Source organism: Alligator sinensis, unplaced genomic scaffold, assembly GCF_000455745.1.
Source record: "Alligator sinensis unplaced genomic scaffold, ASM45574v1 scaffold458_1, whole genome shotgun sequence".
NCBI classification, from domain to species: Eukaryota; Metazoa; Chordata; order Crocodylia; family Alligatoridae; genus Alligator; species Alligator sinensis.
Window position 1 is genome coordinate 1,724,390 of NW_005841944.1, and position 13,191 is coordinate 1,737,580.

General features: G+C 44.8%; 1 protein-coding gene and 1 long non-coding RNA gene across 2 annotated transcripts in view; one reads left to right on the plus strand and one right to left on the minus strand.

Annotated features, from left to right (window-relative positions):
* LOC112549658 overlaps positions 1-6,786 on the minus strand; it is a 26,308-nt gene extending 19,522 nt beyond the window's left edge. Inside the window, exon 1 of the long non-coding RNA XR_003093174.1 lies at positions 5,936-6,786. This is a non-coding gene — a long non-coding RNA (uncharacterized LOC112549658). The remainder of the gene's footprint in view (positions 1-5,935) is intronic.
* KLF13 (Kruppel like factor 13) overlaps positions 4,529-13,191 on the plus strand; it is a 50,940-nt gene continuing 42,277 nt past the window's right edge. Inside the window, exon 1 of the mRNA XM_006020029.3 lies at positions 4,529-5,610. Coding sequence (XP_006020091.1) covers positions 5,064-5,610 — 547 coding nt within the window. The 5' untranslated portion in view covers positions 4,529-5,063. The remainder of the gene's footprint in view (positions 5,611-13,191) is intronic.

Below are 13,191 nucleotides of genomic sequence, written 5' to 3' on the forward strand. Positions count from 1 at the left end.
CAGTGCTTCTTTCATGACTTGTATTAAAACTGTCCTAAGGTCTTGGGTTCCAGGTAATGTCTTCATTTTACATTTAGATTTTAACAACAGAGTATAGCAACTCTTGTTCGAGTTCTAGGACAAAGTCATTTAAAGAAAACCAAAGAATTTACCTGTATCTGTGCTTTAGCCACGTGACAGAAACATGTCAGAACATGGCACAGACTCTACTGCTGCTTCATAGGAGTGAGGGGAATGTGCTAAGCTCTCCGAGAGGCCGGCATTTCTCCACTCCTTAACCTATTGGGTACTGGAGGAGGGGAATATGAGCCTTCTTCATTCCTTTTTGGGCTGAGTAAACTGAATACTTTTCCACACTTCAGGCTATATTCCTATCCTCCTCATTTGACAGAATATTTCTACTTTCTTTGACAAGGCATTTCTATCCCTAGAGCGACAGTCACAATCTTGTTACCCTACTAGCCTACCTCATGAGCCCCAACCAACCAAAATCAAACCAGCCCACCAAAATCAACCCAACCCAACCCTGTTTCTGAAACAAATCAACCTGACAAGCTCCAAGCATCAAAGTAAACTTCTAACATTGAAAACTGCAGCAGACTCCAAGAAAGTTTTTACTAAAAACAGCAGAGAATTACTAAAGAGACTCTGTGAAGTCCATTTGAGACTTCACATTTGTTGGTCATTTTACCTGGGAGGCACTCACCCTGCAGTGAGAGGGAGTAGTATAGAGACTATAAGATAGATATGTACCAGCTAAAAATGTATTGGAGCTTCTAGCAATGGGCATCTGTCTCCCTCCCCCTGCTACTCTTGCCAGTCAGGTCAAGTGATGAGAATTCCTTGGTGGACATTCTTCCCTTGCTCAAGGTCTCCAAAAGGATGGGGAGAGAAGACCCGCACATTCCCACCTCAGTGCTCCTTCCCTGGGGCAGCAACATTAACTTCTGAGGGTGTATTTATCCACTCAACTGCACCAGGGTGCATTCATTTTATCTGAAGTGGGCAGGGAAAGCTGGGGGAAGTATGCATTTAGAGAAGAGGAAGACAGCTGCTTGTGCAGAGATACGTGCACAGCAGCCAAATTTTGAACTGTGTTGCAAAGAAAGACTGTCCAACTGAGCTGGTGGTATGGGCCTGTTAACCCCTGTCTTCTGACCCCTCCTTATCTCTATGGGGGAGGCGGTCACTGTAAATATTCTTGTATTACTTATGTCATGGTTTACAGATAATACTTAGTGGTAGCAGCCCTGCAAGATGCAAGGCTGAGCATTACTACCTCTCTTTTATAGGTAAAGACACTAAGATAGAAGGGTTAAATGACCTGACTAAGTCCAGAGAGAGTTTCAGATCTTAGTTTACAAGGCCCAAATCCATTCTAGTGTCTCATCATCAACATAACTGCTTTGCAGAGCATAGAGGTATCCCCCCTTCCCTTTTTGTAGCCACACATCCTTTAAGAGAAACCCGGGGACAGGAAAAGTTAGGGAAGAAGGCAATATGTAAGGGAGAAACAGTGGTAGCTTATATCCCTGTTTCACAGAGGAATATACTGTCCTGGTATGTGGCACACACAGCTTCAGACAGATCTAAATGCTTAACACCAGGTTCTCCAGTTGCTGCTGTTCTCTGGGCTGAGCCTGCCCAGAAACAAGCAGTGGTAGCCAGGCAGGAGGTTAACCCTTCCCTGCCTGCTCCTCTGGGACAAACAGCATGGGCAGCCACAATAAAGTGTGGGGGCGGGGAGCAGTGGACCCAATCTGGGCCAGTGTTGGAGGGGGGCAGGTGTGGTGTGTACATTAAGGTGTAGCTTAGAGTAGCTACGCCTTAGTGTAACACGAGCTGGGGAACATGGATCAGAGAATCCTGCCCTGGAGTGCCATAGCTTTGGGCACAGAACCAGTGCTTAAACTTAGTTTCAGGTATTAATGTGCAAACAATCCAGGTGTTAAGAGCTCTAGGAGCCACCCAAAATTACTCTGTAACAAGGCCCTAACGGGTCTGCTTTTAAGCATGCACTTTAGTTAATGTGCATTAAAACTAATACCTCGATTTTGAGGTACTAGAAAAATGGGCCTATCTTAATGCCCATTAACTAAACAGCAGAATGTTTAGTGACACTTTCATAGATTTCATAGACATTAGGGCTGGAAGGGACCTTGGAAGATCATCAAGTCCAGCCCCCTGCCCCAGGGGCAGGAAGTCAGCTGGGGTCATAGGATCCCAGCAAAATAAGCATCCAAATTTCTCTTGAAGGTGTTCAATGTAGGTGCCTGAAACACCTCCGATGGCAGGCTGTTCCAGACCTTGGGGGCTCGGACAGTAAAGAAATTCTTCCTTATGCCCAGCCTTAAATGTTCTTGCAGTAGTTTATAACTGTTCGACCTCATCATCCCTTGGGGCGCTCTGGTGAACAAACGTTCCCCCAGATACTGGTGGTCACCTCTGATAAACTTATAGGTGGCCATCAGATCACCCCTGAGCCTGCGCTTTTCCAGGCTAAAGAGTCCCATAGCTCTCAGCCTGTCATCGTAAGGTCTGTTTTTCTGACCTCTGATCATGCCTGTGGCTCTTCTCTGGACTCTCTCAAGCTTCTCCACATCCTTTTTGAATTGTGGGGCCCAAAACTGGACACAGTACTCCAGCTGCGGCCTCACCAAGACTGAGTACAAGTGGAGAACAATGTCCTGGGATTTGCTTGAAAAGCATCTATGGATGTTAGCCAGCATTTTGCTTGCTTTACTAGCCGCACAGGCTCATGTTCATCTTGTGGTTAACGATGACCCCCAAGTCTCTTTCTTCTGTAGTGCTAGCCAGTGTAGCACTGCCGAGCCTATAAGGACGCTGCAGGTTTTTCCTCCCAAGGTGGAGAACCTTGCATTTTTTGGTGTTAAACACCATCAGGTTCTCGTCCGCCCATTTGCTGAGCCTGTCCATGTCAGCCTGGATCGCCTTCCTGTCTGAGACCTTAATGCTCATTAGCCTATTTTAACGTGCATTAACTAAAAAGCACATTTTTAAGTGATTCTTTAATATTAAAATAGGCTAATGTGCATTAAAGTGCATGTGTAGACACGGCAACTAATCTGTCTGAAGCTGTGTCTATGCGGGGGAATTCACCAACAGATACCAGCATGTTTGTTTTTAAGGCAACATAAGAGCTGCTTATTCTGGTGTAGTTTATAGGGTCTCGAAAAACAAACACATTACAGAGAGGTGAAAAGCAGGCAAGGACTTGCGTGTCAGTGCTGTTCTGCCAATGTCATTCTCCTAGCTCTTTCTCTGCATTAAGCAGAAACTAAACTAGGGCAGGACATTCCTCCATGAAACAGAGATATAAGCTACCATAGTTTTCCCCTCGTGTACCACAGTCTAAGAGTGGGCAATCATACACTTAGGGTGGATAGGTGTAATATTTGAAGTATGTCAAATGTCTTTGAAATGCTTTAAGGGGCTGCCTGTACCAACATACATGCTCTTTGAAATGTTCCAGAGGTGGCTGAAGTGCTCTAAAGCAGTACCCATCAATGTACTTGAGTACTCTTGTGCTCTGGGCAGTGGCACTGCGTGGGCTATGTCGGTGGTTGTGTTACTAGCAGTGGCAGTGCCCCAGCCAGCAGCCCAGCAACTATTTTTATGCCTCTTTCCTGTCCCACAAACTCAGCATCCAGGGCAAGTGCTCATGTCTCAGATTTGATTTTGCTGCAGCAAGTTCTTCACACAATCAGTGCACCTGGCTGTTTATTCACTCACACACAAAACCCCTATAAATTACCTGTGCTATTTTTCTGTAGGCTGGGAATAAAATAAAAAATAAACAAACCAAAAAATAAAATCCCCCTCCTCCCCTGAAAGGAAATTGTTGCTATCTTTTCCACTTTTAAATAATTTGACGACACACTGGTGCTACAGTGTATGCGTCTTTAGACTTCCAGCTCAGTGCTCTGCTGTAAGAACAGTCGGTTTTTAGCTCCATGCTGAGATTCTGTAAAAACTTCCCTGTTCTATGCTACTTTTATTGGTTCTGACTTAGCATGGCTTTTAATCTTTCAAAGACAGAGCTCAATGCCTACTAAACCACCTTTACTAGGAAGCTGTTTAAATATATCATGCTCTGCAGTTGCTAAAGAAGGGCAGAGGGAATAATACTTGAAAACAATGCGATGGTTAATCATTGCACAGTCCTGAGAACTAAAGTTCATGGAGTGTAAGAGGCAGCATGGCGTGTGTGGGTTCTGTTTGCCAGCACACTGCTCTTCTGTAGCACATGAAACACCCCCACAAACAGTAGGCTTTTTCCTGAAAGGATTTCAGGGAAATAAACCAAAGATTATCTTGAATTTCTACCTCCTGCTGCGTCATGCAAGAACACTTATCTCATTGGCTCCTCAAAATTTGCAAATGTGGAAGTTTCTATATGTCCACTCTGATAGGCCATGGAACATCTTCACTAAGCCAATCACATTCTTTCTTTCATTTGCCTGCTCTTATTTCCTTGCTGACTCCAAGCTCACGGCCACATCTCTATGCCTGCACGTTGCTGCTCTCTCGCTGTCTCTCTCTGTGCGTCTCAGTGCAGCAGCAGCTGAAGTCTATGTTCATTGCTAACCTGATCAGCCCAGGATGTGGCTTCTCGTTGACGTCACGCCCAGATGTTTTCCCAGGCCACGCCCCTACGGGGGTCTGAAACACTCAGAGGAGCAATAACGGGGAAAGCTTATTCTACTGTCACAATGCAATGGAAGGGCTAGAGAAACTGCATTTTTGTTATTTTATGGCTTTCTAGAAAATCAGCATCAATTCCCACTTCAAGCAACAAACTGCCAGTGTTAGGATTTTCTTTTTTATCCCCCTTTACTGGACTTTAAATGACTTTAGGGACAAGCCGGGTGTGATCTTCATGAACAAAGTGCATTTATGATAGCTGCTAAATCAACCCTCACTTCTGCAAAGAGATTCTAAATTATAGGAGAGGAAAAGGCTATTTGTATTTTTTTTTTTTTAAAGAGAAAGAGTATTTCTCTCTCTCTCTCATTTTTTTTCTTTTTTTACACGCATGAAAAATGGCAACAGCAGCATATGTGGATCACTTTGCAGCCGAGTGCCTTGTTTCTATGTCCAGTCGTGCTATCATCCATAGCCCCAGAGGGGAACCAGACCCTCGACCTGATGCAGCAGTACCTCTTCCACTTCCCTCGAACGGAGAAGAAAAGTGGGAAGCAAAAGAGACTGGGAAAGACAATGGATCATCGCTTTTTGTGGTGGCCAGGATTTTAGCCGATCTAAACCAGCACATCCCAAACTCTCCTGCCCTTCGGATGGAAAAAACGGAGAGTGTTGATAAAAGAGAAAAAATAAGCCTTGCTCTTTCTCCTGAGGAGTTTGGGGAGGAAAGCGTCTTCGCAGCCGGCAAGCGTGGAGGAGGAAAAGCAGCCACACCTACTAGCCTGGCTGCAGTAAGTGAGCCAAGCCCCAAACAAAGGAACAGACGGGGGAGAAGCCGGGCTGACCCCGAGTCACCCCAGAAAAAGCACAAATGCTACTACGTGGGTTGCGAAAAAGTTTATGGCAAATCTTCCCATCTCAAAGCTCATCTAAGGACCCACACAGGTTAGTTCCTAGCCAGCCAAAGGTTTATTCATTACAGCTTTGTAATAAATAAAAGACCCTCCCCCCCCCCCCCAAAAAAAAAAAAAAAAAAAAAAAAAAGAAAAGAAAAAAGTCTCCCAAACAAACAAAAAACCAACCCTTGTATTTGGCCAGGAATTTGATTTAGTCTTTCAGAACTGAAGCTCAGAACAAGACATTGGGGAATAATGATCATAATCATATTTGTAAAGGTAACATTATTATTCTTTTCAATGCTGTAAAGTCCTCCAGGATGGGATGCTGCCTGTATCTTTAGTAGTGACCCCTCAAGATCTGTAATCATTACCTGCCAGCCACTTCTTGCCCAGTGACTAACTCTCCTCTCCACTGCTGCTTACTCCTGCATCTTTCTTGCCCATTGCTCCCAACACTCTGCTTTTGGCACTGCCTTGAAATCAACAGGCCCCTACTGCCTATGAAAACTCTAATATCCATATATATCACTTTTAAATTAAACCATTTAGAGGCACTTGAGTGAGTTTGTTCTTTTTCTTTCTATGCGGGAGACACTTGAATTTGGAGTGACCCAGAAAGGGAATGGGGAAAGCTGAGAGAAAGTCAGAGGGAACATTTATCATAACAAGAGTAGAGGGAGAGGGCGCACAGAACAAACTCCAAGGGGCCATTGCAGCTGGGCCAAATCTAACTTACAAACATACGTTTGTAAACACAAACCACGGGCTAATTTTGATTAGTGTCTGTGAGGCTTTATTTTCTGTTAGCCTTCACATAACCATGGTTATTTTATCCAATGAGCTGTTCACAAGAGCAAAAGCCTTGCAAACACTCATGCAAAAGCATTTGCACATATACCTGTGCCTGAAGTGCTAACATGGCCATCTTGAAATGAACTGACCCAGTGACCTACCAGCCCTGTTCCTGTTGAAAACAGTTTCAGCCACAAGGTCAGAGGCCCTACAACCTTTAGGTAACCAATTCCTCCTCAAAGTGCTCACTGCAAGACAGAGATCAGACCTGTGTGCACCCACTTAAGCCATTCCCCAAGTCAGTTCAAACAGATTTGGAAAAATCCAAGCCCATTCACAAATAAGTCATGTAAGGAAAAGATAAAGAGCTAAATGCTTTCCGCAAATTACAGCCCTGAATAGCTCTAGTTTTGAGGCAGACAGCCTTGGCCACACCCAGAGTTCCCATTTAATATAACCCAGCTTTCCCCGCTAGGATGTCAGATGAGATGAGATGAAAGCCCTTCTGGCTTTTGGGTGTGTTTTGCTTGTTGGGGGAGGAAGGTGCTGCTGGGTGGTAAACTGGCTGCAGGTAAGAGGGGGAATATTCCCGGTGCGAAAGGGATGGCATACGCCTGGCACCCCAGCTGCCTGCCTTGCTTTGCATTGTGCCTTGCAGCAGATTTTGCTCCCTTAATGGGTGCAAAAAAGGTTTTGCTGCTTGATTTAAGAGAAGAATCTCTATTAACCCTCACTCTTCATTCCCTTATGCTTGGCCTTTGCTTTCCTTTTAAACACAAAATACTGCAAGGTCCCTGAGGTCACAAGGCAGCTTAGAAACCAAGAAAGGGAGAAGAGGAACTCCTGTCTCTCTGATGAAGAGAGCAGGGCTTGGCTGTGCCTGCCCTCTGGGGAGAGGGAGGGCAGGGAGGGGGTGGAGGACGTCATTTGGGGCGGGCTGGAGAGCTGGAGTCATTCAGGGACGCTGGCTTTGCTCCAGATTCCCTGCATATATTTTTTTACTTTCCGCTTCCTTTAATTTTTTCAGCACTGTAGGGTTTAATTTGCTATTGCCATAGCAAGTGTCACTGCAAGAGAGAGAACATGCGTGTGTGCAAATTAGAGCAAAAGAAGGGAAGAGTAGTTTGGAACTGGGAGTGGCAGGACCCCGAGGGACTAGAGCTTCTTTGTTTAAAGCTTCCCACACAGACAGAAGAGACATGAGAAAACAGACCTGCCAAGTTCCCTTCGCTGGCCGCAGGACAGACCTGACTGTTTCCTTCTCCATTTGGAGTTAGTTTTGGACAGGATTAATGCCTCTCACTTTTTAAATACAGAATTTTCAATTAAGACATTGAAAATCCACGTTTACAAAAAATGAAATACATATCGCAACAGGCCCAAAATAGCTGGGTTAGGCCAGAAGCTCAGCATGTAGAACTGACAGCCATTGCCAAGGAAGGTGAACATTTATTTTCATAGTAGGTGAGTTATAACAGGGAGCTCAGACCTCCTATATTTTCTGGTTTACCATACCACAGTTTACCTATTTGTCAAAGAGGTAAGGCAATGCTTACTTATCTTATCAGGGTGTTGGAATTACTTTGGGAGAACCTCTCATGGAAGGTGCTCTAAACCATTTTCTCAGTAACCCCCACAGCTGCTCACCAAAAAATTTGATCACAGTTTTTCGAATGACTAGAGTCTCTCGCATGTTGGATAAAACTGGAATAGCTTGTATTCATGTGCAAGCTGAAAGTTAAGAATAGCACTTCAGGCTACAAGTGGGATGTCAGCGATTGTGACGACGTGTATGTGTACAGTACAGCTTGTAACTTGCTTGAGAAACGTGTTTGTCACAGCCTGCTACTGTACTCATAAATCAAAGGATTCTCTCTACATCCAAAACACGTGGGGGAAGGGTGACTAGATTGCTGAGGTTATATGTTATGGGCAAGGAGATGCAGAACCTTTCGAATGCTAGTGGTTCAAATCCAGCCCAGATCAGTAATGATTGAAAGCTGGCATTATCCAATGGCCATTTGTTGCCCTGCAGGAAATACTCTTTGGTGGTCTCTGGACAGTTTCTAGTGGACAAATGTCCAGAACAAGAACTCACCACAACTGCTACTAATTAACACTTGTATTCTGAGTAGGGGGAACAAGAACTTTCACCCTCAGGTCTTGTTTGCCATGGAGAAGTTCAGAAACAACATTCCCACTAGTGCTTTACTCAGTCTAGCTATACCGGTGTTAGTGCTGCCAGGCACCTGACAGTAGCAAAACCTTTTATGCCTTCTGGCACTTCTACCACAATGTCAATTAACCTATCTCATGCCTGTGGATGCCACATGACCAAGAGACTCTAGGGTTAGGCCGAAAATATTGTTTGCTTAAATATTTGCCATTCTGCTGACTCCCTGCCCCCACGCACTTTGTTTTATGTTTAATCTTTCCACCCACTTCTATCTGGATGCCATGGAGTTTTATATAATCACAGGCCATAGAGTCTTGAAGTCTTAATGTGGACTAGGAGGTTATATTTAGTGTAGGAGTCTATATTTTGAAGTCCAAATTCCATGCCACATGAAATCCCACAGACTTCAAAAGCTGTGCGATGATTCACACAGATGTGTAAGTGTCTGACCTCAGTCACTGTGATCCCTTCAACACAAAAACCTACCAAATACTCCTGTTTGGCTTTTTAAAGATGTTACCTCCCTAAACCCCAGAAAATTCTAATACAGAGGATTTATGCAGACAAAGGGAGAAGTGGCTGCCTGGCTACCTGGCTGAGTTTCTTGGTCATTCTTCTTTAAGGCTAGGTACAGTCAGTCAAAAAACCCAAGGCTGAACTGATTCAGTCTTTGCAAGTTAGTCTGTTTGGCAATCGTTGATCCTTCCGGATCGTGGTGTATGCATGAGAAGTCACCCAGGCCTTTGATACGTATGCCTAGGCAGGAGTTGTTTTTGGAGGAGTGGAAGCTGTCTAGACCTTCCATTCCCACTTTAGGTGACTGAGACAGAATCCAAACACCAGACTGGGTCTAGATGTTTGGTGCCTCCATAGCTGTATAAGCATCTGGGAATTGTATTTTGTGGCTTTTGTAGTATTTTGTAGCTGGGAAAAGCATTTTGTATAGGCATCTGGGAATTGAACCTGGGTCTCATGTGTAGCAGACAAGGATTCTACCACTGAACCACAAGGAACAACTCAGGTTAGTCTAAGCTGTACAGATTAAATTTAAACAGAAGTGAACAGACATTTACCTTTGATTCAAAAAATGCAGCCACATGCCCGGCCAGAAGCCGGGGTGGGGGGTGCTAGAGCACAGCTCTTTAGCTGTGCGTTCACTTCCTCTTCCTCCTACCCCTGAGGTCTCTGGGATTTGCAGTGCACAATTACAGCAGCAGGACTCTGCAGGGTTGCTTATCAGTTCCTCTTCCTGCTTCCAGGTGCCTCTGGGATTTGTAGTCCACAGTTGCAGCCAGCAGGAAGTTTGAGCGGGGGAAGGAGTGTTTAACGCCCCCTCTCTGGCCCCAAACCCCAGCCAGGGTTTGCCTGGGGTGGGGGCAATCCCCCACTGCTGTAGACTGGGCTGCATCCCCAGCTGGGTTTGCCCTTCCCCCCTCTCCCCCCACCCCACCCCCTTGTCAGCCAGCCCTCACTGTTCCGGCTTGAGAGCAGAAGACCAGGGCCAACGCAGCATATCAGAGCACAGCCCAGCTTAGAGCTGGAAAGCATGCTGGGGGACTCTGATTTAACTTGAAGGGTTCTAGGACAGAAGTTTCATAAGCCAGTTTGACCTAAATCAGTTCAGTCTGACACTACATTCAACCAAGTTTAGCTTAAACCAGTTTCAGCCATTTTGAAACTGGTTTATGTGTACCTTCTGTCCCTAGGCTAACAGAGGAAGGGCTTTAATTCAGTGCTTTGAGAAGTGGTGTTGAGCGTTGAGTCTTAAATGCAGTGCTTTGAGAAGTGGTGTTGAGCGTTGAAACCCACTGGAGTCTAGGGCCTTTTCTACGCTGCCACCATGAAGCTACTCAGCATGCACCAAATCCCAGAAAGCTGGGAGTGGCCCTCTCAGATATTCTGTCAAGTACACAAGCAAAACTGGGAGAAACAGGCCTGGCGTGCTTCACAGCAGCGCTCCCGGGCATGGCATCTAGGCAATGTAGACAAGCTCTAGGGTTCCATAAGAAACCAGTTTGCCTCTCTTGCATGAAGGGAGCTAATCTGGTGCGCTCTCAGCTGTCTGGCCTCTTGCTGTTCCCTGGCAGCATTGCTCCCTTTCAAGGGGTGTTGCTATTATCCCTCTGTCAAATCAGCATCTTACCACCACTCCAACAGGTGGGAAGTTAGTGTGAAATCCATCCTACTCCCATATGCAGTATAAAAGGAGAACAGCCTTTCAGACATCAAATATTTACACATTTACCTGAGCATGTTGATATAAGGTAGGGATATAGAGCTACCTAGAGCTGATCTGTAGTATTGCTGTGATAATGCTGGGTCACAGATTGCATGGTCAGCCAGTCTGTTTTATTACAAAGTTCTGCAGTGGAATTGTAAAATCACCAACACAAAGATTTAAAGAGTCACGCTGCAGGTGAAATGCATAATGTTCCCTGTTACATTCTCCTTAGGAGCCCAAGTATTGGGTCAGCTCTGGAGCTGCTCCACACTGCTCTGATGGTAGAAAACAGCCCTAAACTTGTTTTGGTTGGCCTTTTGATGACTATCCCTCTGTGTAGCAATCTTTGGGTTGCCTCTGTAGCAGTGTATTTGCTACCTCCATTCCTGGCCACCAGAAAAATGACATTTCAGTAAGAAAATGAATGTGACCAGAGTTCTCCTGAGCCACAATGATCCCCAGCCCATAGAGTGGTTGAGTTTCTACCTCTTTCTTTCTGACCTTACGCAGCTACATGAAAGTTCAAGCAGTCTTGGAGCTCAGTTTCCACCCAACTTCAGGAATAGCAAAGCATAAAAGTGACTTAAAACCAACTTGGACTCCCTCTGACTAGCTAGAGGCTCTAATTCACAGATCATATCTGGATGGAAAAGGCCATGTTATTTGGTGTCTACTACCCGTATAACCTAATGAGTACATATGAAGCATCTGCATTTACACAGGCAAAAAGGGTTATTTGACTTTCATTTCTTTTCACTTATTTGCATACCTTCATTTACATGGTGTCCTTATGAAGTAGGCTGTTCCATTCACCCTCCGTTCTAAAAAAACAGGACTTGTCTGGCTTGTAATATTTCTTTAGTGCTATGTACATCTGTGCAAGTTAATGAATACGTTGGTCGATCTTAAAAAAAAAAAAAATCAACTGACTACAAAGGAGACAGACTACAAAGGAGTTTAATGACAGCATGGAGGTTAAATTGGACAAACTGAGTGAACTACTTATACTGTTATCCCCTAACGCCTAAAAAAATTAGAGGGTTTCTATGTAACACAGGTTCTAAGGCTCAGCAAAATTGAAGGATTTTTTTTTTTTTTTAAGTCATTTAGGTGAATTTGCTCTAGGTCCCCCAGTAAGTTGGTTTTGTTTTGCACAATCAATTTGGAACACTGGGGGCGAGACCCTGGCTCCAACAAAGTCAGTAAGAGCTTTGCCACTGAGTACAGTGGAGCCAAAATTTCACCCTACAGCTGCTTAAGCTTACTGAAGAGAAGTGTTCCTTAAGAAATGAAGAGAAGCATATCTTGAACTAGAGTTACTGTCAGGCACCAGAAAAAAAATGTTCCCATTTGGCTAAAGGCTGCAGAAAACATTCAGCCTAGGTCTCTTCTAGCTTGTGTGTACAAGAACCTAGGCAACAACCTGGGTAGAAGATCTGTCCATGAGAAGTTGCCATTGCAGAAAATTGCCATAATTCACCCTGTGCCTGCCAGGAGAGTAGGAGTGGAAGGGGCCAGTGCTTTTTCACAAAAGGGTACTGCTAAATGGGGACAAGGAAGGGCTCTGATGCAGAGGAAGCATAGATCAACAGATCTCCAACATACCTTCATTAGCTGGGCCCCATAGGACTGCAGGAGAGATTGGGAAGCTATTTCTGATTAGGACTTTGAAGGAGGAATTGTACTTGCAGTCTGATTCTGTGTCTGCCTAGAACATCCCTAACTTTGGATCCTACATAAGCAGCATTGGGATGCAAAAATTAGGTAGAGAAGTGCCTAAGTTTCCTGACAGGTCTGACCTGAGAAGCATGCTCAGGGCATACCTATGCATCCCCTGGAACTGGGCCCCTCACAAAATTCAGTTATAGCTACCTTTCTTTTTAAAAATATGGTTGAAAGAGCTGATCATGGTGGTAATGGTCACTTTTTATACCACAGCTTGCTGGCTACAAAGCTTATGCGCAAAGTGAGAGGCCTAGATTTCATTCCATCCTTAAAACCCACTCTGTAGCTGAGGGTATTGTCTCTCTTCCCAGCATTGATTCTGTTTGCTTTCTAATGATGGTTTAATGAAAAATGCATAAACAGTCCTGAATGGCTGGAACTATCCCACCTTTAAGTGACCTAACCCCTAGGGACAGACATTACACATAAACTGGTTTAAGTGATCAGAACCTGATTTAAACCTGTAACAGAACAGATGTTCAGTGCACATAAACCAGTTTGAAAATGGCTGAAACTGGTTTGAATGCAGTATCAGACTTAACTGATTTGGGTCAAACTGGCTTATGAAACGTGTCTTAGAACCCTTCCTGGTTCAAGTTAAATCAGAGTCCCCTAGCATCCCAGCATGCTCTCTGGGCTGAGTGGGACTCTCTGCTCCACAGCAGAGCTGACTCTTCCCCTCTGCTCCCTGGCTGGAGCTCCAGCAGAGGCTG